Source organism: Mixophyes fleayi, chromosome 3 (assembly GCF_038048845.1).
Source record: "Mixophyes fleayi isolate aMixFle1 chromosome 3, aMixFle1.hap1, whole genome shotgun sequence".
Classification (NCBI taxonomy): Eukaryota; Metazoa; Chordata; class Amphibia; order Anura; family Limnodynastidae; genus Mixophyes; species Mixophyes fleayi.
In genome coordinates this window covers 142,004,441-142,032,193 of record NC_134404.1, presented here as the reverse complement: position 1 = coordinate 142,032,193, position 27,753 = coordinate 142,004,441, and the positions used below count along the sequence as shown (strand labels likewise).

At 39.3% G+C, this 27,753-nt stretch overlaps 1 protein-coding gene across 1 annotated transcript in view; it reads left to right on the top strand.

Moving 5' to 3' along the window:
* CSMD1 (CUB and Sushi multiple domains 1) overlaps positions 1 to 27,753 on the top strand; it is a 1,526,452-nt gene that overhangs the window by 912,677 nt on the left and 586,022 nt on the right. The window contains exon 7 of the mRNA XM_075202483.1: positions 19,078 to 19,155. Coding sequence (XP_075058584.1) covers positions 19,078 to 19,155 — 78 coding nt within the window. The remainder of the gene's footprint in view (positions 1 to 19,077; positions 19,156 to 27,753) is intronic.

Here is a 27,753-nt window from a genome sequence, read left to right as displayed (position 1 = left end):
TGCTCAGATTAATGTATCCAATATTTATTTAAGAAAATGTGCAGTAACTCAGTCTAACTTAGTGCGGCCTGCGCACTATTATCGTTATTACGGTAATAGTGCGCATAATTACCATTAATACGGTAATTTCAACACCAGCATTTTGCTCATTGTTCTCTAAGCTGCGTGCAGAAATCTGTGTTAAAATTACCGTATCAACAGTAATTCACTTAGTGCGGCGTTATTCTGGGAAGAATTGAATTCCCCCAAATAGTCTAATAATTTTAATGTACAAAAGTTATAAATATATGAAGAGGGTTAAAAAATAGTATGCTAAAAAAATATATAGATAAAATTGAATTTTGTAATTAAAATATAAACATTAATATGTCCTATGAGTGGCTCCTCTACTTTTATACACTTACATTGAATCACAGCATGTAACTCTACATGGAGATAAACAAATGGAGAAACAAAATAGAAGGTCTTTTATAGCTAAGCAAAACAAAACTGACATCGGAACAACAAAAACTACTAAGCAAAGGATTAAAATTCTCTCCTCACAGTAATATGAATGTTTGACACTTATATTGACCTTAACAAGTACTTGAGAATGTGATCTTTAAAGTAATGTATTTTAAAATAAAATCCAAAAACAGCAAAATAAATCACTCAGACAAATGATGGATTGGTTAACACCAAGTTGAAAAACAAAGACATTTTTTTTTCGCAGCTCTACAAGAGTCCTTATCTTTAAAAAAATCAGCAGTTTGGTGGATTTAGACATAAAAGCTTTTTCTAAAAGAAGGTAAAATACAATTTACCTAAGTAGGCGAAAGAAGCTTTTTAACAACTCAGGAACAATAGATAATCATTATCAAGCTGGCAGATAAAGAAGGGCGCTTGGTAATTCTGGACAAGGAAAAATATTTAGAAGAAAAGACAAGCACCTAGGTGAAACTCCCAGGCACCACATGACAAACTACTTAAAAAAACTACTGGGCTAACTAAAAAAGGACTCCGTTTAGGGATCCTAACAAAGCAAACATTTAATTATCTGTACATAAAACACCTGAGAGAGCCAGTATTGTACCATTTATCTAAAATCAACAAAGATCTGCGAAATCCACCAGGCCATCCCAATGTGTCAGGTATTAAATTAAATTGAACCTTTTCCAATACACTGGTCAGTTTCTACAGTACAGAATCACAGTTCTGCAAAGCAGTTTACAGGATACCATGCACAACCTATAAATTCTATAGGGTATGAATGAGAAGCTTCCTATATCTTGGTAGCCTGTCAAATACCTATACACATGCATATAATATACTAATGCATGTGACCATATGCAACATTTCCCTATAGAGATTTCATCATTATCTACAGGTGAAATTAGCTTCATCTTGAAAAGTATTATTTTGCAATTATTTTTGGTATCAAGTAATTTTTTTAACAAGTTTCAAAGAACTGCAATGGTTACTCATTTTGCACCAAGCTGCACAAACCTCTTTATGTCAAAATGGGAAGAGGATAGTATATGTAGTCAAAAACAGCTTGTTGAAAAACCTGTATGCTGGAAAAGTTTCATAGACAATATCTTCTTTATATGGAACAGTTAAGAATAAGAACAGGAGAGTTTTCTGCACTATATAAACACAATCAACCTCAGCCTTTAAGGAAAAGGTGATGTTTCTGGATGTAGAAATATTAATAAAAGTCAGCAATATTCACACTGTTACTTACATAAAACCAGTTGACTGTATTCATTTTCTATCTGTGGGGAGCAATCATCATTGCTACTGGATTAGCAACATACCAGAAGGGCAATTTAAATGTATTAGAAGAACAAGTAGACCATTGACTATCAAATTGAAACAATGGCCATCTCTTCTATATCTCATGTATGGGATGAAAATTGAGAGCATCCTGCTCTGCACAGCCCATCAAATAGATTAAATCAAAGAGTAATAATAAAATGATTAAAATCTTAGACAACATGGATTGCAACTTGGCAGGATTGGTATACATACTGGAGTGATCTGGTGGCCTTCATTATGTAGCCGTTTTAAAGACTGTTCATCCTGGTGGATTCTTTGAAAATAGCCTACATGAATTGTCGCAACCAAAAGCGTAGTTTATTTAGTGTATGACAAAACAGGCGAATCGATATACAAATACGAGGCAGAAGAATTCCTTACAAGCAAAGCATATGCACATGACGGAAGCGCAGATCCTAGTCACCACAAAGATCACGTTTACAGACCAAAACTGCAGGTTATATAACCCTCATTACTCCCACAATGTTGGGGCTTAGGGGGGACATATTAGTGTGTTAGCCAGCTTGTGATAGATGGGGGCCAGGTTACAATTACGCAATGTCCTTGTTGGCCAGATGACAAGTGGACAATATGAAGCTTGTTTACTGTCAATGTTTAGCCCAGACCTCTTGTTCTACTTTATTCCTTTGTAACTATTCCACCTGATGACATTTAAGAATAAACCTGTCTAACCTATAACAATTAGCATAAATACGTTTGGAATATAATAGCGCATATGAACACAAATTACGACAAACTGTAACACAGCAAGATGAGGACAGTTCAGTATGCAGAAAGACGCAATGGAATGCAAATGTCCTTGTGTTTTATTCGCTCGTGTCCAAACGGAAAGCCTGGTTTTCACAGCCATACAAAAAGAGAATTAAAAATCAGAATATCTAAACATATATGGAACATAAAAAGAGAACTCAACACCCATCCATGAAAAGTAATTTTTAGCTATCCAACAACTGAAAAGAACGTGGAGAGGGGAGACTACATAGCAATGAAATCTAAAATGGAAGCAAAGTGATTTTTTTATGATTGATACTCTCTTCCCAGCAGGCTTAAATGTGGTTCCTTCTTCACTAATTAAGCTATAAAATTTACAGTTCAATAGTACAGCTATTGTAGTGGATTCATACCCATTGAAGTGATCTTAATGTACCACCAAAATATTGTTTAATCAACGGTGTATAACAATTTACTGTTATTTTTCACTTAAATCCTTTCATATACATGCAGAGATCCATATGACGTTAAAGAATTGAAGTGTCATGTTTATTAATATTGTATACTAAAGTTGATATTTTAGTGTGCCACAAAAATTCTATACACACTTTTTTAAATGTCATTTGTTTAATACAAATCAACCCTTAGTAATGGCATTCACAAGGAGAAGTAATCATATATGTAAATTATTTTTCAAATAAACTTGCTTTTATTATGCAAGTTGATGCCACTAATTAAGGAAGACACATGAGGCAGCTCATTTTCCCTGAGGAAGTCCGTATCCCAAATGAAACAACCTGGACCATACTGAACTGTCAAGGCATACATCAGCGGAGAGGCTGTTTCAATCCAACACTACATTGAACCACATCAGCCTCCATACCCAGAAGTGTCAGTGGAACTGGGCATTCCAACTGTGTTCCACTACAGCTAAATTTAGAGCTTGTTTCATCTTAATTATACCTTGCATTGTCAAAGACTCCAGACTATACCTCTGTACACTTCTGAATAGACCCTGAACACAGAGTACATGCTGAATGTACATGCTCTAATTCAATGAAAGTGTATATGTGAAGGGAAGCATCTAAATGGTCCCTAAGGACTAATATCTTCAATGCTATGGTGTCACAAACTATGGCAGAAAATTAGGATCCCAGGATCTGTCTAATTTAATGCTACTCTACCCAGAGATACAGAGTCTAACGAGGTAGGTTGTCTTCGCCAGGGACCCCCGCAAGGAGTTATGGATTTTGCGGCCACTTTCCCGCAGGTCGCGGCCCTCTGAAGTAGTGTTCGATAAAATCCATAAGGAGAACACTGGAATAGGATAAATTCTGCAGAGAGAAAATACAGAGCAGTGATCTGGACATGAGGAGGTGATAGTTGTGGATGAGTAGCACAGAACAGCAAACCAAGGAATCACTGGAACAGTGGGCTGAACACGAGGAGGTGATAGTCGTGAATGAGTGGCACTGGACAGCTACCAACGAATCACTGGAACATTGAGCTGAACACGAGGAGGTGATAGTTGTGGATGAGTGGAACTGAACAGCTACCAAGGAATCAGCAAATACTGCAGCGGGAGTGCAGGGAGCCATGTCTAACTCAATGTCAGGAATATACATAAAGAACAGGGACTTGACTGCAGGGTCAGGTGCCTTAAATAACCTGTAGGTGAAGGAGCCACCAATAGCAGAGGAGGGAGAGGTTATAAAGGGATCGGGTTTGCGCATGCACAGCCCTGAATCCAAGATGATCGCTGCTAATGCTCAGCGCCGAGAGGAGACCTGCATGGAGCAGGTTAGTATGCCGGGACTGCAGGCCGGGCGTGCGACATACGTTTAAACTACTTTTTTGCCAAGTTAGACTGGACATATGCAAATTTTCTTAAATAATTATTGGGAATATTAATCTGAGTATTGCTAGATAACATATTTACAAATTATAAATGCATCACATTTGTGTACTTAAAATAGCAAACAATCAATTTAATTGGCAAACCGTATGAGCCACTTATGATAAAAATATCGAATGATGATACACTTATAGATTCACCTTGATGGTATAATGTAAACCAATTCCTTGATTAGTGGCGCAGCTGTCCTGGGCTTTGAGACCCTACCTTGCAAAGCAAACGAAAGAATAAAATCTAAATGACAGCGCTGGAACTGATCAAGAATCAAACACGGTGCAAAAAAGTATGATAAGTATGGTAATTGATGAAAAATGTCATGCACAACTAAATATATAATATAAAAAACAAATATGATGCATATAAATCCCCAAATCTCTGCCAGCAGAGTCCTTTCCTAGTCCGCTGTTATAGATTGAATGATAAACAAGTTTTTACATCCAAATAAAGTCACTCCACACAATATGTCATGGTATATAAATAGATGGAATTAACACACAGCCATAAAGTCAAAGTCAGCTGATGGTAGTGCTCAACTAGGAAACATCAGTAGGCGAGATAAACTAATAGCAACAGACTCACAGTTCTAGATGGAATGGAAACCGTGACCCGTCCAGCCTGTGATGAACACAGTGTAGATGTCACAATTGTTGATGACAATAAAACCTTCAGATACCCAGCTTGACCAATACTCTCCACGTGATGGAAGATGAAATAACAGCTCTGTGTTAAAATCCTATGATTACATTGCGGAGATAGATGTATATATTCCAAGCCCGTTTGGTAATGCTGTCGGCAATTTCAAACCAACAGGTTAGTAAATATACCCCTAAGTCTTTTCAACTTACAAGGACTCACAGTGTGCCGTTTTTCCAAGCTTTCTCAAAAGAAGGTCTTTATATGTCCACAGTAAGAGGAAAGAGAGAGATATGAACTGGCAAATACTGATTAATTACTAATTAAGGGCTAATAGGAGCAGAATCTTATTTTACAAATGAGTCCTACAAACCATGAAAATCACCAAAATCAAAGGAAAAATAGTTTCTTTCCTTTCCATCTCCATCAAATATTTCTCACAATATATTTATTTCTCTCATAAATAAAGGAATTGTCTGATTATTGTTATTTCAGACAAAATACTTTTTTTATTTGTCATGTAATCACTTTATCCACTTATCCAAATTCGTTAGGTCATGAGGACATTTGAAATACAGTCAATGTGCTTATTCTCATGTTAGGTATCAAAATGATAATCAGAAAGCCAAAGACTGCAGTATTAGTAGGAATGAGTGAAACTGCTACGCACTTTTGTGCAATTAAAGTTTCAACAGAAAATAATTCCATACCACACTTTATTTTTAAATTTGCATTTCATGGCTGGGATGACGATGGTCAATTCACTGCTGTATGGCATGCTTATTGTTGAACTCGGAACACTGAAAGCCAATTGCACTGGTGAAATATTCACAATTTAGCAAAGAAATGCAAATCAAGGCATGGAAAACTTTTATAGCCTTTTCTTTAATCATCAGCATGTTTGTATGACTCACAGTAAATTGTTCTTTATTATAAACACTCTACTTAGTTGTTGTCAGATCAAATTGCACAAGTTTAAAATATAGCTTCTTTTACTGTAAAGCTAAACTCTTGAGAAGGAACAGTCCCCTAGGGTTCTCATTATATGAGATACCTTGTTGGCATCTGGAATTTGCCTTAGAACTCCTTTATGGAAGTGATGTACTGTAAGCTTCATTTAATCATGCTATTCTCCATTATAGGAATTTGATTATAGGTAAACATTATATTACAGAATATGATACTTTACATGCATTGCTAAAAGTTACTAATATACATGCAATTTTCTTCTTCAATACTAGAGTTACAGGTTTTCCTTTACAGAATCTAAAGCTAAAAATAAACTAGTTGTATCTATGTAGCATTCATTACATCTCTATTGGGTCACTGATCTTACCATCTATCCGATTTACTTTCTGCCTCCTCCAAAGTAAAACTCCTCCCATAACGCATGTTAAATAAAATGAAATGGTCAAATATATGTGTGGCAATATCTGGGGCCAGTGTACGGTGGCATATATTTAAATATAAATTACATTTTTAGGATGAGTTTGTGAGAGAGAAGAATGGGCTGTCATCAAAGTCTTCTGTATTTAGTATATGCATACAATAAATAGGTAACAGACATTATGCAGAAGGAATAATGCTTTATAACTTGAATTTTCGCTACAAATATGGGTATAAAGTACAAATTAATTCATAAAACTTATTATTCACATAGAGTATGTGATGGAAATGGGATTATTTATCCAAATTAGATTAACAGTAGTCTTGTTATCTTAATTAGTAATTTCTTTCATACTGTAAATGATTAATATTAGTAGAATCAAAAAGATTAATTATACAGGGCTACCACCATTGTAGAGGGTACAGCGCTATGTGGACCGGAGTTCACGGGGGTACCTTAGATACCACACACTCTCCAATGGCGGTAGTTCCAGAGCAGTCGCTGTGGGCAAGTGGACTGCATCGCTGGTACCCTCCCATTATTTGCAATGGGGGCCAAGTGATGTAGTGTACTGGTCCTGCAAAGGGCACTCACTAAGAATTGTTCATACCTATGAAGGAGTTAAGATAGAAGGAAAGTATAGGAGGTATTTTATGAAATGCAGCCGATGCACGCATGACCCACTGAACAACAAGATGCATGCTCGCTATACCTCTGATCTCAGACACCTCCACAAGCTGGAAATACACTTTTGTGTATAAGGTGGAAAAATCGCTATAGATGCACTATGTAAAGGTGTAAGGGCTGAAGCAGAGTTGGCTGCAATTATGCCCCAAACCACAGGTGCAATTTACAATCAATAAAAAAAGCCACAATTGTTACCATTACAAAGCAGCAACTATACTAAGATGTAGGCCAGTTAGCAACAGCAGCATATGCACCTGGCATATGCCAGGCATGCATCACATAGACTTATGTCCCACTTTCACTCATGTATTTAAACATTTATTTTATTTGCAACAAAAGCATTCACAATTAGACACCAATAGAACTGCTAAAATATGTCTAATACAGCATAAACAACTATCCATCTTGTGTACCAAAAAAAAAGGTTTGCTTAAACACTCACATAAAAGCATCATATATGCTGAGCAATGAGGAATTCACCAGTCAGCTTAAGTGGAGTATTTGCAAACAGCAAATCACAAATGGTTCGGTAGTGCTGAGAACTGTCATCATCATCCACTATTTGCACCTGCCCCTGACAACCCACAAATAATTTTCTCAGGTGCATATGTGTCTTTATCCCAGTTTACATCTGTTATCAATTGTGTTAATATGCCCTTAATGTACACCCCTTATACTAAAACGCCTTGACCCCCTCCCGCTATCCAGGAGCAAGCAGGTGTAAGTATCAGAATAATGCAAATCTGCATGGGTGCATATACATACATCCACTTTTCTGGTCATGTGCAGAGCAAATTCATAGAAGATATGCTACACAAGCTAGCTTAGTACACACTGCACCAGCATCCAAATGTCATATCAAATCCAACCTCCTATCATTATAGTAACCAGTAGCCAATTTGTGTGATGATTATTATTACTTTTATTACATAAAGACTGTAGCGTAGAGGCACAGTTCCAATTCAGAGAATAGAGTGAGACCCAACAAGCTGCAGCTCTGAGTTGGTGCAAAATGAAATCTTTCTATGGAGTGGTAATGGCCATGTGTCCGTAGGCACAGCAAGTATCACCAGCCATCTCTATTATTTTGTCTCATTTAAATAATCCTGCTTCAAAAAATTGAATATTACACCTTCATTTTGTCAGAAAATGTGGTGCACGAATGTGCCTACTCTATAGATTGTAAGGTATGCCTTCACTCTGCCCAAGTTGCCCCATCAGCTGCTGTAAACTTCTGCTCCAGAATGTCTCTATCTTACTCCATAAACCAATGCACCTTGGCAAAGATCTGGGTGCACTTCCACAAACTAAAGCACACAGAGGGGCAGTTTCAATTGACCACATTACTCTCGAGAATAATGCAGCCCGCGCACTATTACCATTACTACCGTTAGTACAGTAACTTCAACGCTGATTTTAAACCCGGATTTCTGTCTTCAGCTCCCTGAGCCAAGAACAGATTTCCGGGGTAAAATTACTGCATTAACGGTAATAGTATGTAGGCCGCGTTACTCTCCAGAGTAACACGGTCAATTGAATCTATCCAAGAGGATTCAAAACTGCTTTTGCACTGAGCAGTGGATGCTTTGTGCTTTGTAAATGAGCACCATAATTTTCTTTAGGCAAAAAATGCTTTGATAGCAAGCAAACATTAAAGAAGACTCCATGGCGCATATTCAATTGACGGCGGGATCGCCGAAAATCCCGCGCTCCAAAAATATTACCGTTAATACGGTAATATCTCGCTGGATTTCAGCTCGCAGCAGCTGAAATCCAGCGAGTAAATTACTGTATTAACGGTTTTTACTCGCAGGATTACCGTATTAACGGTAATATTTTTGGAGCGTGGGATTTTCGGCGATCCCGCCGTCAATTGAATATGCCCCCATGTCTGCCAAACACTATTGCACAGAGACCTCCAGCGATTTCCAACTTGCTTGTTCCAGGTTGACAGTGTGATATGCACTACTAACACCTGGTGGCATTAACTATATGGAGGTCCAGGGTTTTTTGGAACACTCATATTGCAAAATGGACCCTTAACTTCTAGGCAGACCACTTGGATTGTTCTGGCAAAAATTGAGGACACCACACCACCAGACTCTGCTTACTAGGTTATGCTCCCTGTCACTCACCGGACTGTGAGTGCTTCTTCCCGGACTATTAGGAACCGTGGACGTCCTCTATCCTGAGGGACTGCGCATGCGCAGCCCTTTCCAAACCTTCAGTGTATGTTCCTTTAACTTAATTGGCAGATCAGGCAACCTCCCTATATTAAGCACCTGTGGTCAACACCACGTTGCCTGATCTTGGAGTCTCATTCCCCATGAGTCTCTGAAGGTGTTCCTGTGTTTCCTTGTTTATTCAGCCCTGCTGATTCCTGTGGTTTCCAAACCACTTCTACCTCTGTGGTTTCCAAACCACTTCTGCTACTGTGGTTCCCATACCACTTCTACCATCTACTGTATCATCGTGACTGTGAGCTGATTCCTATCCGCTGCCTCCGTGCACTACAGTCTTCTAATCACTTCAACTCTACCATGTATCATTGGGACTGTTAGCTGATGCCTATCCGCTGCCTCCGTGCATTACAGGCTTCAACCACATCCACTCACCTGTTCATGATTGTGACTGCCAGCTGATTCCTATCCGCTGCCTCCGTGCACTACAGGCTTCAACCTGCAACTCGTCTGTGTTTCATCATCGTGACTGTTTGGCTGATTCCTATCCGCTGCCTCCGTGCACTACAGTCTTCAACCTGCAACCCGTCTGTGTTTCATCGTGACTGTTTAGCTGATTCCTATCCGCTGCCTCTGTGCGCTTCAGTCTTCAGTCCTTGTCTACTCTACCGTGTTTCCTTGAGTCTGCTGCCACTATTGCTACCCGCTACTCTCCGTGATCATCTGTTCCAGTTCAACTCTGCTCCGGTGTCCCATCGTTACTGCACCTGCTGGTTGCTATTGGTTACCTCCGTGTTCCCGCAGAGACCCGCTGCTGTTACTTCTCAGCGCTACTCATCCATCTACTGCTGATCCGCTCTCCACGCCTTCCTGTGTTATCCTGCTGGCCTCCTGCCCTTCAGGTATCTCTGCACTCCTGTCTGACTGCCTTCTCCTGAACCACGGTATGCATACTTCCCATTGACTGTGCTGTGTATTGCATACCTTGCTGGACTGTGTTGGTTCTCCTCTGGAGTGTACTATCCGCTGAGTCTATTGCCATCATTGACTGTGTTGGTTCTCCTCTGGAGTGTACTATCTGCTGACTCTACTGCCATCATTGACTGTGTTATCTTATGCCGGATTACTTCAAGAGACTTTCTATATTGGCAGTGTTGTTCAGTCATTTATACATTTATATTGTGCATATTACTGTGGATCAAAGTCAAGGTGCCCGTGTATATATTGTGTTGCAGTCTCTCCCCGTGCACCTCCTCACATATATATTCAGTAGTACAACTTGCTAACGCAGACCACTGACTCCCCGGATACCTCCACTTGGATTCCATTCCTTCACTCAGACAGCGGTACAACTTGCTATCCGCAGACCGCTGACTCTCATCACCTCCTCGTTTCTGTTGGACATTCCTCCTCACTATAGCAGTGGTACAACTTGCTACCGCAGACCACTGACTACCTTCACGTGTCCTTTGTCCATACAGTTCCTCGTGTATTACTACCTCCATATTGCCAGTGCTGCTAGTCATAGACTTTCCTGAGCATCTCATCATCTGCTTTTCCTGTTCCGTGATCACCCTGCTACCAGAGTACCATATTACCACCTATACTGCTCTGGTAAGCCTATCACCTGGTGATCCCTGGGTAAAGACTCCTAGTGCCCGTGACAGTAAGATCAGGCCATGACAGACCCAGATACGGAACCTACTGCTAAAGAGATGCTGCAGCATCTGGTCAGCCGTGTGGAGCAACAGGATGCTCGCCAACAGCTGTTACTTCAATGTTACCAATCGTTAACCTCCCAAGGAACATCTGGACAGACTGTTACAGCTAGTATTGAAGCTCCTGTGCTTTCCTCCGTTTCCCCAGTGCCATCCCAGGTGTCTACAGCTCCTACGCTTCACCTGCCTACTCCGTCAAAATATGACGGGGACCCCAAAACTTGTAGAGGTTTCCTTAACCAATGTTCAGTCCATTTTGAACTCCAACCTCAAAATTTTTCTACCCATCGTTCCAGAGTGGCCTATCTTATCTCATTGTTTTCTGGACAAGCCCTGGCTTGGGCCTCCCCTCTGTGGGAAAGAAACGATCCAATTCTACAAGATAGTGCCAAATTCATTTCCACGTTCCGAAGTGTGTTCGATGAACCAGGTCGTGTGACCTCCGCTGCTTCCAGCATTCTTCGTTTGCGACAAGGCTCCCATACAGTAGGACAGTATGTCATTCAATTTAGGATCTTAGCCTCTGAACTTCAGTGGAACACTGAAGCATTAGTTGCCGCCTTCTGGCAGGGGCTCTCCGATAAAATTAAAGATGCACTGACTACCCAAGAGCTTCCTTCGTCACTAGAAGATTTGATCTCTCTTTGCCATCGTGTAGACATGAGATTTCGTGAAAGAGAATCTGAGAAAACAACTTCTGCTAAAGCACCTCTTCGTTTAAACCCTCAATTTCGTCCAGTTTCACCTTCTGTGATTCCCATGGAGATAGGACGTTCCAAATTATCTTTAGAAGAGAGGAAACGAAGAGTAAAGAATAGACTCTGTATCTATTGTGCTGATTCCACACATATGCTCAGTTCTTGCCCTAAGAAATCGGGAAATGCCAGGCCCTAACTAGTTCTGGAGAGGTGAAGTTAGGGTCCCTGGAGTCCTCTCCATTGTCTATGAAATCTAAAGTCTGCGCTTTCGATGTTACGATTTCCTTTGCTACCAAATCCTTTGAGTCACAGGCATTGATTGATTCCGGAGCAGCAGGAAATTTCATTTCTAAATCACTAGTGAATCAATGGTCCCTACCAGTGATCACTTTAAAAACACCCATTACTGTGACGGCTATAGATGGATCACGTCTCATCAATGGTCTCATCACCCAGAGTACGTCTCCAGTAACCCTTCAGATTGGTGTACTACACCATGAAGAAATTTCGTTTTTAATTCTTCCTGTTACGACAAGTCCGATTGTCTTAGGCCTTCCATGGCTTCAATGTCACTCTCCCCAGATTGACTGGCGCACCCCTCAAGTTACGTCTTGGGGGCCTGAATGTCACCATCGTTGTCTCTCTCAAGTTATTCCTCTTAAAGTACAGCAATCTTCCATCTCATCTTCCTCCCCGGGACTCCCTCCTCAGTATGCTTCATTTGCCGATGTGTTTGATAAAGCTCAGTCTGAACGTCTTCCTCCTCATCGTTCTTGGGATTGTCCGATCGACCTTCTACCTGGCAAGACTCCTCCCAGGGGTCGGGTCTATCCTCTCTCGTTACCTGAAACTCAAGCCACATCTGAGTACATACAGGAGAATCTCCAGCGTGGGTTCATTCGACCTTCCACCTCTCCCGCTGGAGCTGGGTTCTTCTTCGTCAAAAAGAAGGATGGATCATTACGCCCTTGTATAGATTTTCGTGGACTCAACGCCATTACTATCAAGAATCGGTATCCCATTCCGCTGATCACTGAGCTATTTGATCGCATCAAGGGAGCTCGGATATTTACTAAGTTGGATCTTCGTGGTGCCTACAATTTAATTAGAATCCGTTCCGGTGACGAATGGAAGACCGCGTTTAACACCAGAGATGGGCATTACGAATATTTAGTAATGCCCTTCGGGCTGTGTAATGCCCCCGCGGTTTTCCAGGGTTTCATCAATGAGATCTTTCGGGACTTATTATATGTATGTGTCGTTGTCTACCTGGACGACATATTGATCTTCTCACAGGACCTGCCTTCTCATCACCAACATGTGGCAGAGGTCCTCTCCAGACTACGGAAAAACTCGTTGTTCTGTAAATTGGAAAAATGTTCATTCGAGTTACCCCAGATTCCATTCTTGGGGTATATAGTTTCCGGAGTTGGCCTGAAGATGGATCCAGACAAAGTAAATGCTGTACTACATTGGCCTCAGCCAACTACTCTTCGTGCCATCCAGCGTTTTTTAGGTTTTGCCAATTACTATAGACGCTTCATTCAAGACTTCTCATCCATTGCATCTCCCATTGTGGCCTTAACTCGGAAAGGGGCTAATGCTAAGCAATGGTCATCTGAGGCTCTCCAAGCCTTTCAAATCCTCAAAGAGTCCTTTTCGTCTGCTCCCATTCTGCGACAACCTGATGTGACACTCCCCTTCTTCCTAGAAGTAGATGCCTCTAATGTGGGCTTAGGAGCTATTCTCTCCCAACGCTCGGAGCAACAAAAATTACATCCTTGTGCCTTCTACTCTCGGGGTCTTCTGCCCGCAGAGAAAAACTATACTATCGGGGACAAGGAGTTGCTGGCCATCAAAGCTGCATTAGAGGAATGGAGATACTTGTTGGAAGGAGCTCGCCATCCGGTGACGATCTTCACGGATCATAAGAACTTGTCATATTTGCAATCTGCTCAATGCTTGAACCCTCGTCAAGCAAGATGGTCTCTTTTCTTTTCCCGTTTTGAATTAATTATAACCTTCAAACCAGCTGCTAAGAACAAGAAAGCTGACGCTCTATCTCGAGCTTTTGTGACGTCCTCTGATGTAGAAGAGGTTCCCAACCATGCTATTCTAGATCCCAAATGTATTTCTCTGGCTGCTTCATCCACCAAAATGCTACCATTTGGGAAGACCCTCGTGCCTCCTACTCTGAGGAGGAAAATCCTTTCGTGGTTCCATGCCTCTCGTTTTTCTGGACACGCCGGTGAACATAAGACCTTTGAGATTCTCTCTCGTAGTTACTGGTGGCCTTCAATGAGGAGAGACGTCAAAGAGTTTATTGCTTCCTGTGATTTATGTTCTCAGTTCAAATCCTCCCGCAGAACTCCAGCAGGGTTGCTGCGACCACTACCCATTCCGTCCAAGCCTTGGACCCATATTAGTATGGATTTCGTTACTGATTTGCCACCAAGTAAGAATCACAATACTATTTGGGTAGTGGTAGACAGATTTTCGAAGATGGCTCATTTCGTCCCTCTGTCCGGTTTACCTTCCTCGTCTACTCTGGCTGAACATTTCATTAAAGAAATCTTCCGCATCCATGGATGTCCGTCTGAGATTGTGTCAGATAGAGGAGTACAATTCGTTTCCAGATTCTGGCGGGCCCTTTGTAAAACCTTGGGCATACGATTAGCACTCTCATCGTCTTACCATCCGCAATCTAACGGACAAACGGAACGAGTCAATCAAGATCTTGAGACTTTTATTAGGATGTTCTCTTCAGCCAACCAAGACAACTGGGTAGAATTGCTCCCTTGGGCTGAATTCGCCCATAACAACATGTACCATGAGTCATCATCCAAAACTCCATTCTTTGTGGTTTACGGTCACCATCCGTCTTTTCCGGAATTTCCTGCCCTCCCACCCACCCAAGTTCCTGCTGTGGAGACTGCTTGTCAGACGTTCAAAAATATCTGGTCTCAGGTCAAAACCTGTTTAAAGAAGACATCTAACAAATATAAGTCTTTCGCAGATAAGAAGAGGCGGGCTATTCCACCACTAAAAATTGGAGATCGGGTTTGGTTATCTACCAAAAATATTCGTTTGAAGGTTCCATCTATGAAATTCGCCCCTCGTTTTATTGGTCCATATAGGATCATTCAAGTTATCAATCCAGTATGTGTTAAACTTCTTCTTCCTAAGAATCTTCGGATTTCCAATGCCTTCCATGTGTCCTTACTCAAACCTCTTATTATCAATCGTTTCTCGACTCCTCCCTCAGCACCGCAGCCAGTTCAAGTTCATCAGGAGGAGGATTTCGAGATTACTGAGGTATTGGATGCAAAAATTTCGCGAGGAGTCCTCCGTTTCCTCGTTCATTGGAAGGGCTTTGGTCCTGAAGAGCGTTCATGGATCAAAGCTGAAGATCTTAATGCTCCTGCCCTTCTGAAGAAGTTTTATTCCAAAAATCCGGACAAGCCCGGTTCCAGGCGTTCTGTGCCCACCTTTAAAAGGGGGGGTACTGTCACTCACCGGACTGTGAGTGCTTCTTCCCGGACTATTAGGAACCGTGGACGTCCTCTATCCTGAGGGACTGCGCATGCGCAGCCCTTTCCAAACCTTCAGTGTATGTTCCTTTAACTTAATTGGCAGATCAGGCAACCTCCCTATATTAAGCACCTGTGGTCAACACCACGTTGCCTGATCTTGGAGTCTCATTCCCCATGAGTCTCTGAAGGTGTTCCTGTGTTTCCTTGTTTATTCAGCCCTGCTGATTCCTGTGGTTTCCAAACCACTTCTACCTCTGTGGTTTCCAAACCACTTCTGCTACTGTGGTTCCCATACCACTTCTACCATCTACTGTATCATCGTGACTGTGAGCTGATTCCTATCCGCTGCCTCCGTGCACTACAGTCTTCTAATCACTTCAACTCTACCATGTATCATTGGGACTGTTAGCTGATGCCTATCCGCTGCCTCCGTGCATTACAGGCTTCAACCACATCCACTCACCTGTTCATGATTGTGACTGCCAGCTGATTCCTATCCGCTGCCTCCGTGCACTACAGGCTTCAACCTGCAACTCGTCTGTGTTTCATCATCGTGACTGTTTGGCTGATTCCTATCCGCTGCCTCCGTGCACTACAGTCTTCAACCTGCAACCCGTCTGTGTTTCATCGTGACTGTTTAGCTGATTCCTATCCGCTGCCTCTGTGCGCTTCAGTCTTCAGTCCTTGTCTACTCTACCGTGTTTCCTTGAGTCTGCTGCCACTATTGCTACCCGCTACTCTCCGTGATCATCTGTTCCAGTTCAACTCTGCTCCGGTGTCCCATCGTTACTGCACCTGCTGGTTGCTATTGGTTACCTCCGTGTTCCCGCAGAGACCCGCTGCTGTTACTTCTCAGCGCTACTCATCCATCTACTGCTGATCCGCTCTCCACGCCTTCCTGTGTTATCCTGCTGGCCTCCTGCCCTTCAGGTATCTCTGCACTCCTGTCTGACTGCCTTCTCCTGAACCACGGTATGCATACTTCCCATTGACTGTGCTGTGTATTGCATACCTTGCTGGACTGTGTTGGTTCTCCTCTGGAGTGTACTATCCGCTGAGTCTATTGCCATCATTGACTGTGTTGGTTCTCCTCTGGAGTGTACTATCTGCTGACTCTACTGCCATCATTGACTGTGTTATCTTATGCCGGATTACTTCAAGAGACTTTCTATATTGGCAGTGTTGTTCAGTCATTTATACATTTATATTGTGCATATTACTGTGGATCAAAGTCAAGGTGCCCGTGTATATATTGTGTTGCAGTCTCTCCCCGTGCACCTCCTCACATATATATTCAGTAGTACAACTTGCTAACGCAGACCACTGACTCCCCGGATACCTCCACTTGGATTCCATTCCTTCACTCAGACAGCGGTACAACTTGCTATCCGCAGACCGCTGACTCTCATCACCTCCTCGTTTCTGTTGGACATTCCTCCTCACTATAGCAGTGGTACAACTTGCTACCGCAGACCACTGACTACCTTCACGTGTCCTTTGTCCATACAGTTCCTCGTGTATTACTACCTCCATATTGCCAGTGCTGCTAGTCATAGACTTTCCTGAGCATCTCATCATCTGCTTTTCCTGTTCCGTGATCACCCTGCTACCAGAGTACCATATTACCACCTATACTGCTCTGGTAAGCCTATCACCTGGTGATCCCTGGGTAAAGACTCCTAGTGCCCGTGACACTCCCCAAACTGACATTAATCACAGTAAGTGAAGAGAATTACTAAAGGGGTGTGTGTGACATAAAAGGAGCAACAAGTCATGGTATGGGCTTGAAGATGCTTACTGATTCACAGTCCTCTGATCTGATAACTTGCTCAGGCCTATAGAATTGTTAAATAAACTTGTCAATTTCACACATAAACAATGTTCAATAGAAAAAGTGAAACTTTAAGGCAGTACGATAAATATCAAGGCAGTGTTACATGCAAATTAGATAATGGTAACATGGAAGGAGGGGAAGTTCAAAAGGAAAGTAGAGTGACATGCTGTGCGTTACTTTAAAGGCTCAGATTCAATGGTTTTTGGAGTTCAAAATATGTTTTATAATGTGTATATGTCATGTATGGCACATTTCTATTTATGGGAATCTACAAAATGTAACGAATGTAAATTATAAATGTATTAAAATACTGATGCATGTATCATGTTGTACTTGTTTTCAAGTGATTTGAAAATGGGATGATACACATTTTGTTGTGTTTACGGTTAGCATTCAGTGTACCTAAAAAAAGCTTTGAACTATTTTTCTGGCTGACAGTTCATACAGTCATTCACATTAAATGGTGGGGAACCCTTCCCAGGTAGCTTTTTAGTTGGCTATTCCAACAGATCAAAAGAGAGTCTAATACCATTTATCGAGTGATGTAAATGTATTCTTGCTTTTGTTTCTTTTATTTCTGATATACATATTTCAATTTAAATAATATCACTCACAATCAAGCAATAAAATCCTACAAATAGTAATACCGTTTAATGAAAATAAATATTTTAGGAAAGCTAGCCCCACCTGTGTCCTGGCTTTAATGAAACACAGACTTATCCTAATGACATGTTTACTAAATCTGTCTTCTCCAATGACAGCCTCTGCTTTTAAATACAGTTAGTCTTCCTTCTACAATGACAGCTTTTCCTCCATTGACTGCCTCTAGATCAAAAACCAGCTTTCGGGAACTGTTTTATTCAGTTTCCAGGCACTCTACCAGAAACATGCTTAAGTATGAATTGCAGATCCTGAGTAAATGACATATAGAAATAAAACAAAAGCAGAACTAGATCATATTTTACAAGTGTGACATTTATCATCCATTTGACCCATAAACCAACTAACCACACACACACTCATCCTCCCCACTTTTGTTCACCATGTGCAAGCTCTTTCTCCCATACTCAGGTTTTGTGCACACAATTCGGTAGAGTATTCAATTATACTGTGTGGTCATTTCCAATGATCTTACTGATTTGTGTGAAATTTGCTAATTTAGATGAACTGTGTTAATTGCCATAAACAAATTATGAATTGCTAGCTGAAGGAAATTAATTTAAATCTTCAAGTTATTAAGTTATCAATAAGTTGGATAACTATCAACATTTTAGAAATCATTAGCAGCGAAGATGTCATCCAGATCCATCCAGTGGATTGCCCAGGTCGGAGTCCCTGTGTCAAAATTCTGGCAGCGTACACCATTGGGAGGTCCGACCGGGACCCATACCACTCCATTAGGCAACCCAGACCAATTCCCAATCTTTTCATCCAAATCCAACTAGTGTAAGGCCCAGAACAGTCTCCCCAGGGGAAAGTTCTGCCCAGCGTACACCAACAGGAGGTCCAACTGAAACCTCAACCCCCTAGTATGTGTTCTGGGATCCAATGTTACCAATCAATGAAGTTTTTGTCCAAATCCATCCAGTTGAAGGCTCAGAACAGGCTCCCCGGGTCAAAGTTCTGCCCAAAAAATTATGTTTTCAATATTTGTCGTTCTGTCACTTTGTTGCATTCTCGCTATGTGGTCTAATAACTTACTTTTTCAATACTAAATAGCTATATCAGATTTGGCAGCTTTAACTTGAGAACTGTAGAAGATATTCCTCAACAAAGAAACAAACAAACTTCTAATTTCATATACATAGATTTACATAGTCTGTTTTAGTTCTTAACTGGTTAATTTTGTACAATGTAACTATTTATTTAACTGATATTTGTTTTCACTTAAATGTTTGTGATGTGTATACAGTTGATTCAAGGAACATAATTTGGTCTAATGTGTATGTGCTTGCTTTTGCAGTAAAAAAGGCAATTGAACTTAAATCTAGAGGGGTAAAGATGTTGCCCAGCAAAGAAAGTAACCACAAGAATTCTGTCTGTAAGTAATTTTCTTTCAGCATTGTTCTCTTTGCAACTTGTCTATTATTTCTTGCATTGTTATATTGAGCATACAAGTGATCAACAAGTAACACTTATCTGTCAAAAAACAAAATTCAGGGCAAGTAGAGTAAAAAATCTCCCCAAACACCCAGATACTTATCAATGTAGAATGACAAAAAAGTCAATAGATACAGACTCACTTGTGCAGGGTGCTCTGTTTAACAACGACCCATTTCTAGCACATAATATTCCTAGAATCACAGTCCAATTTCAAATACATACTGCAGAAATTCTAGTTTTCTAGCAGTATATTTCCATAAACTGTTAAGTTCCCCTTACTGGATGATCACATAACACAGTCCCCAATTATACGGTGGGACTACATAAGTTCACAGGTCTAAAGCGTAACAATTTGTAAAACATAGTTATATTTACATGTGGGATTAATATCTAAATGTAATCTATGTAAATCAGATAATTGAATTAAGCTGTTTTGTTTTATTAATGAAACTTGACTACTTATGACCTGCAAACATTGAAATATGATCATTTGAACTACAGTCATGTGCTGTGTATACATTAGCTGGTCCAATACAAAATGATACCAATGACTGGTAAAACAATTTTATGTACTGCATACAATATTGCAGAGCTGGATCTTTGAATTGTTCTTAGATGCCAGAAAACTATTCATTATTAACAGATGTTTCTTGAAAAACTGAAAACTAAACTCAATCTGGTCTTTGTTTTTGGAGCTAACGTCATTTTGGGAAGTGTCCAATATCATTCTGTTGATCTGTTTTGTCCTTCTAACTTTGTAATTACTACATGATTTCAGTGAGTTTACTTATTTACATTAGATTATATTATATGCCCAACATAAATATCATAATTATTTTAAAATTAACATGATTGTCAGAAAGACATATAGTACACTGTAATATAGATTCTTAAATATTTAAGTTACCACTGAAAGAAAAAAATTAAATGTATGAAGACAAAATTAGATCATTACCTGTTCACTTGTTTATTTTATTGTGTTCTGAGATAATCAGCAGGTCATTAATGAGTTTACATAGACTTTTATCAAAGTTATTACCGTTAGTTTGTTATGGCCAGTTATGCAAATGTTCTGTGAGTTATCATCCAAAACAATTTAGACAGGGATGGTTTGGACTTTGACCAGTACTAAGAAATAGACTGCCAATTTGTTCTCTCTAATACTCAGCTGAAAGACCACTGCCAACATTTAAATATCATTTTTGTCAATATAGTAAGTATTAAAATGCTGGCTAAGGTTTTAAGTATTTGTGAGTTCAAAACATTAGGATTAAATACGTAAACTGCAACAATTACATTTTATGGTCTCCCTTCACTCTACAAAATGACTGTTTTATGAAGCTATACCCAATGTTTAGGCATCTTATGAAGAGCTATCACCTGATAAATAGTTTTGCCATGTCTTACACAAAAAAGGCTGTTAGTAGACTGCCCAGCAGTATTCAACTAGGCACTAACTACAATATAATACATTTTTATAGCAAATCTAAGCTTGTAATTATTAAAGTTGTGGCACATAAAAAAGAAACACAATTACATCTCAGCCTCAAACTGATGCATATCAGGAAATGGATATACTTTAAATTATTTTCTAACATGTTAGATCTTTTATAGTTATTCTAATTAAGAGTACCTGGTATATTGAGTTTTACAAACTTGCTTTGGACTGTATAAAATATTTTGTCCTGGGTCCAATTAACGAGAAAATATTACATTTATTGTATGACTTTTGAAATGTGCCATATTTATTATTAGACCTTACATATTTATTATTAGACAAGGTGTTTCTATCTTTGGGGGCTTTTAGTAAGCTATTACCCTACACCAATATATCAGTAAGGGGTCCTGCTCCAGTAATAATGCTATCAATAAACATAAAATGTTTAGGCAGCAAAGAAAAATAAATTATTTTTTAATTTCTGGCAAGGGCAATTTTGGATGTACTATGTGATAAAAATCAGCATCTCATAGTGATAGCCCCCCTGAAAGTATTCATCTAATTTACATACTTTTATAATCCATTGAAATAAATAAAAAAAGAATACTCAAGGTACTCTGTACAGCCATACATGTTACTATGGTTTTATACCCAATGCTCAAACTAGGAAAGTACAGTTCATGAATAATTGCTATAAGGAATATATTTCATAAACAATTGCTAAGTCCACAGGGGGCTTTACAATGCCTAATTGTACTCCTAATCAGGCAATTTGTGCTTATAAAATCCTTACTTTTGTAAGATATAAATATAGGAAATCTGCTGTTCAATTAAGGAGTGAGAATGAGAACTGCAAAGAATTGCTAATTAGAAATACAAATTATTATAATTCTTAGAACAATTTTGTGACAGTAGTCTTATTAACTATATTAGGCAATAGTATTACATTTCTATAGCTAATTAACATATTTTTCTTACTAAGCTTAGTTTGAACATTTCTATATATGAATTATATTTTAATCATAAACTCAATACATTTTATGCATAGTTTCTGATGAAAACAGGTCAAAGTTGTATGCAGAATACTTGAACACCTAATTATACAACATCGATGCAAGGAGTAAATAATGAAAGTGAATATATTTGAAGATAAGTTGCACAAATAACATTAATTGATTGCATGACTCCATAAATATCTAGCATTAAACTTAATGTATACAATGACAATGAAGACAAAGGTTAAAGTAGTTTAATTGTGTAACTTTACATAATTTTATTACCAACAAACCCGATTTGAGAACAATTTGTTGTTATTGAAAATGAAGAGGGTTCTATATTCCTTTTTAATATTTAGCCAAAAACTCTCAAAGAAACATGCATAATTAAGCTGATTTTACTTAACGAACCAGTGTTTTCAGCTTTAAGCGAATGTTAACATATTCAGCATGCCAACTAGATGTGTTGACAAGAACTAATAAATGGGTTCATCTGGTTTCCGTGGCTTAGTATAATGTTCTAGATGCGATAGCTTCCTGCAGAATAGCTGGATGGGCTGGAAGACCGATATGTCCATAACACTCTAGTGGCTTCCATATTTCAGGAAAATGTGCTGTGGTGTTGCATTATAGCCATTGACTGCACACAGATGTGATATCATATAATACCCTGTGTGTGCCAAGCTCCTAAAAAGAAAACATAACTTAAAAATGTATAGAACAAGTACCCTTAATAGATATATTTCATATTCTAACTAGTTATGGTGAGATATTTTGCACAGAACTACAGTATATCTTAGAACACTATGTTACTTTACCTGATGCTTGTGAAATGCTACCGATAGGATTTTTTGGAAAAGGGAGTAGTGAGACAATGGTACAACAGTTCTTATATAAATTGTACATATGTAAGTATGCAAAGGTGATTATAACATGGTAAGCAAACTGCCATTTAACCTTATTAATATAGGTAGTAATCTTTTCCTTTTAATAGGGGAATTGTTCCCTTCCACATTTCATAAAGATATTCCTTAATTATACCTTCACTTTAGTATCATAAGTTAGAGTTGTAATAAATGTCCTACCCTTTTTTCCTTCCCAAGTGACTATGTCTCTAAGAAGCTGATGGTCGCTTCTCTTTCATGTCAGCTCTGCTGCACTCCGTGTGGGGGTACTGTGGGGGCATCACAAACACTGGATATATTATATTATACAAGTTAACCCGTGCATAATACTCATGCATTCTAGAAAATGTTTGTTCCCCGGGGGGATGTTAGGGCGGGGCGATTTAGGCCCTGCCCCCTTTCCGACTTCTAAGGCTGCCGGGGGCTGCACAGTATGTGCAGGTCCGCTCGGCAGTGACAGGCAGGGACAGTGTGCTGCCCGGCTGCTCTGATTGTGTTTAAAACACAATCAGAGCAGCCGGGCAGCACACTGTCACTGCCAAATGGACCTGCACATACTGTGCAGCCGGTCGGCAGCAACCCCTGCTAGGGGGGGGGTACGATTGCCCCGATCGCACCCCACTGGATCCGCCACTGTACACATGTGTGTTCATGAGGTAAAATTACCTCACGAAAATGAGTTTGACCCCTCAACTCATCAATAATGTCAGTATACCAAATTTCAGCCCTTTTTGAGGGTTTTTTTCCCACACACACTAAGAATTTAGTAGGTCAGTTAACCCGTGCATGATACTCATGCATTCTAGTCAAATCAAGCTACTTAAGGTGTTAAAAACTCCCCACTGTCACCCCCGGCAACCACCAACCACTCCCAACTGTCACTTCTCCTTCAAGAAATATATATATATTTTTTTAAAATCTTTATAAACACTTTTAACAATTAACAAATTAAATTAACAAATTAAAAACATCTTAGTATACCAAATTTCAGCCCTTTCTGATTTTTTTTCCACACACACTAAGAATTTAGTAGGTCAGTGTTTAACTCTGCCCAGCAGGTGGCGCTGCAGCTTGGTTTTATTTTTTCCACACACAGACAGACTAACACACGCCACTAGACATTTATATTATAGATCCTGTGTCAGTGTTTTAGGCACCCCCTAACCACTGGCGCTCTAAGCACCTAGATTTGCCTAACGGTAGCATTGGTCCTGGCTTTTGGATTTAATTGTGAAAAATCCATATTCAAAGATTTTTTTCAATAGGGGACTGCGCAAATTACAATTTGAAATAATGGTAATATTACAATTGACATTTTTATAAGAAGAACCTCAAGAATGTGAAAAGAAAACTACAGATCTTTAGGACCACAACATTCATATCTACTGGGAACAATTAAAATGAATACAGTCCAGTGTAAGAATATTTTTGTAAGAATAACCATAGCATAAAACACAAAATAAAAGTACAGGTGTATACCCCTTAATACAAGGGGGCAAATTAAGCTATAATCTGGAAGACTATAATGTAAAAACATAACTACCATGATCAATTAAGTGCTCTGTATTACTTCACCCATTTTATAAAGAGTATATTGGAACACAAAAGTTCAATAAGAAATGGGAAACCATATTATACAATTCCCTTCCTATTCCTACTTAGATCCTCTTCAATGTGCCATGCAGAGATGAAAGAAATGTATAATAACTGAGTACCAAATGCTTTTTTTCCCTTTAATTATAGTACAAAGAACAGTGAGACCATTTTTGAACACAGATTACAGATCTTCTGCCAATTTCATCAATTAACTATGTTCCAATAGTGTTCTGAAGGGTATAATGTATTAAACAACATCAACATAACTACTAAAGAACTAATTAGCTGCTATTGAGTTCTTTGCGATATCCCTTGTTCCCTATACTAGGCTTGGATAAACAATTATATAATGAAGCATATGAAACCTTTTGTGAACTTAAGCTAAATTTAGAGACTTTCACTGATGTACCTTTTTAATGTTTTCAATCTTATTTGTGAACACTAAGGTACAGTATAAATAGTTTTATGAAATATATTTTTTATAAAAATAGTTTAACTTATTTCTCCACATGAATGTATAAACTCAAACTTACAACATATCACGGCTTTTAGTACAGCTTATATCTATGTGTTTGGGGGGAATTAAATGAACATGAGTTGCATAGAATTTAAAGCATCATGCTATATGTCGTGAACATAAAGAATTCACAGTTATTTATAAGGGTTAACCCATCACGTAATTGTGGGGAATAAGGACTAAATCATAACTGCATTGTAAATATGGTATATCAAATAAATCCATTGATAATTTGAGCTACTAAAGTGTAAAATGTGAAGTCAGAAAGTCTGTTGTCTGTGTATCCAGTGACTCTGCACATCCCCATGTTAGAAGATAGCAGTGTCACCTGTGGCAACTTCAAAGAGCCCCTGTTGTGAGCTATATTGTGACACAACTTAGTTTTTGGACACCTGAATAGACTTTGGGGGCTTGTCACAGCTTGACATCTTTGCAGCCAAAGACAGCATTAGAAGGCCTATACAGGTATATAGAAATATGAGCTTCAAAGAAAAATGTCACCATAGTGCATATTTTGGGAAATCTGGGTGTCGACTTCATACTGAGGAGCAGAAATCACACCAGGGTTGTGAATGACAGGTGCTGGCAGTGTCCGGGAACAGTTATAATCACATGTCTGTAGGAAAGGTATGTCACATTGTCATAATTTCCTCATGTTTGGTATTTAATTGTGCAGGATATTACGACTGGTTTATTGAAGGGGGAGTAATGTCTCTGGGATATATCTGTGAAGAATTACCAAAGGTCAAACTTTTGCAATATTTGTGAGCAAACAATAGTGACACCCAGGGAACATGCCTGCCCCCCTGTTAGAATTTAACACTGCCACCGTGAAGACCATCATATTTCATTTTGCTTAAAAACCTGTGTTGGGAAGGGGCAAATTGTCAGTCTTTTGGGAAAATTAATCCACATAGATAAGGTGTCCATCTTCCTAGCCAATTTCCCATGGCATAGATTATACAACTCATGTAAGTTATACTCTGAATGTATCCCATTTTATTTTAAACTGCTTTGCTTGTGTATGTTATGTCAATTGCTTATTAATTGTTTTTTAGAGCTGAATGCTCTGTACCTTTGTATATTAAATTTATAAAATTAATAAGTGGCATCCTTGATACTCTAGCAAATCCATTAGCCTGTTAAGAAGAATATAGCTCGACCAAGTTAACCCTTTGAATGCCGGTGTGTGATTTGTTAATATAATTGACTAACAAGTCTAGTGTGTGCTTGCATTTACATTTACAGTTTGGAGGGGTGAAGAGTTAACTCTTTGTTTGCTGGTGTGGGCCTTGGTAGCCTGTGGGTAGCCAGAAGCCTTGTGTGTCAGTGTGGGACAGTATATTGGAGTCCTTTTGCCTGTATTCAATAAGTGGTGGCAAACATGAAGTGTATAGGGGTGTGAGAGCGCTGTGTGGGGGGCGATTCAGTAGGTCTATAACCTGTGTGACAGGTAGAGAGAGACTGCAGGCTGGAATCGTGTGTAACCTCATACAACAAACACCCAAAGTAACGAAAGCTGGGAGTGTGTTCATGGCACTATATATTAGTTATAACCAATTAATTTTAATAGCATATTCCCGGAATTGCAATGGGTTGCATTCAACAAAAGAATAAACATAATCACTTAGTTTTTGTGATGATACAATTTAGGTAAGTGACCAGTGCTCATGTGTATGGCCATCTGAGGCAACATTTAGGTGCTACCCCATGCCAGTGTGATCCTCCTCCCCAGGGGAGGAGGATCACCTGTGACCTGAGTTCAACTTTGAGAAGGATGCATAGTGTCTCTCTTTAGCCTCTCATAGCATATGGGCAATGCATTGCCAAATGCCATTACAAAATATTATTTATAATTTATTATAATATTATAGTTATGGGGGCATCTCTGACTGGTATTTAATGCTGAGATCATCTTTGGGGATATATTATTATATAGAAACCCTTGTCTGGTGAATTCTGTAGGCACATCTGACTATTGTATTATTATGATGACACTTCTTGCTGGTATAAGCTTATGGCAGCACCTTTCTATGGTATATAATCATGTGGGCAACTCTATCACTTAATATAATCACAAGGTTGGAATATAAAATTGTGGCCACCTCTGGCAAATACATAATCAGATTACCTCATCTGGCTGGTGATTATTTGGTATATAATCATGTGGGCACCTCTGTCAGCTATATACTAAACATACCTAAACATAAATGTACATCTCTGCTTATCTAATATTTAATCTTGGCATTGTGCCTCTAGTTTAGGAACTACCAACCTACTGCCGAGCTGCCTTGGGCAGCACTTGGACTAATATCCCACCTTTTGCCCCTGACATCCTCTTCTCTGACCATTCAATTCTTTAGCAACACATTAACTGTCATGATGAGTAGACTACATGCAAAAGAGGCAAAATCCTATGGCTCTCTCCATATGGCTCTAATGGAGTCATGGAGTCAGTCACCTTGCTACAGTGGTTTCAGTAAAGATCGCATGTCACTGCATGTAATAATGTGGACACCTCTGTTGGTTGGCATATAATCACATAAGCAATTTTTCTTGCTGATTAATAACTTTTCAACTCTCAGGTTGGTATGCAATCATGTGGACACCTCTGTTGTTTGATGTGGGAATGTCTTCTAAGTGGACCACTGCAAGTATAATGTAGGAGAGCACTGGGGATAATTGAGATTGGGACCTCAAAATTGTTACCCTAACCCTTAGCCCAGAGGAACATTCAGATAAGATGGCTTTAAAAACTATTAATTTTAATTATTATACCTTTAAAATAATTGATATAGAGAGCAATATATGAAAACCTTATTTCATTGCAATTATTTTCCGTCAGTTATAATTCTTAGGTTGTTAATGATTAATCTAAATCTTAGGAACATTGCTGGTACTTAGGGCAAGGCAACAAAAAGTATAATAAGTATCAGATAAGTATTTAACAAGGCATTTACAGTATTTTCAGTTAGGACTAAATTGACAGTACAGCGAGATAATGTTCACGCATAGTAATATGCTCATCATACATCACAAAATTCTGAAAATCATAACACTAACTAAATGTTTTACATTTACAAAC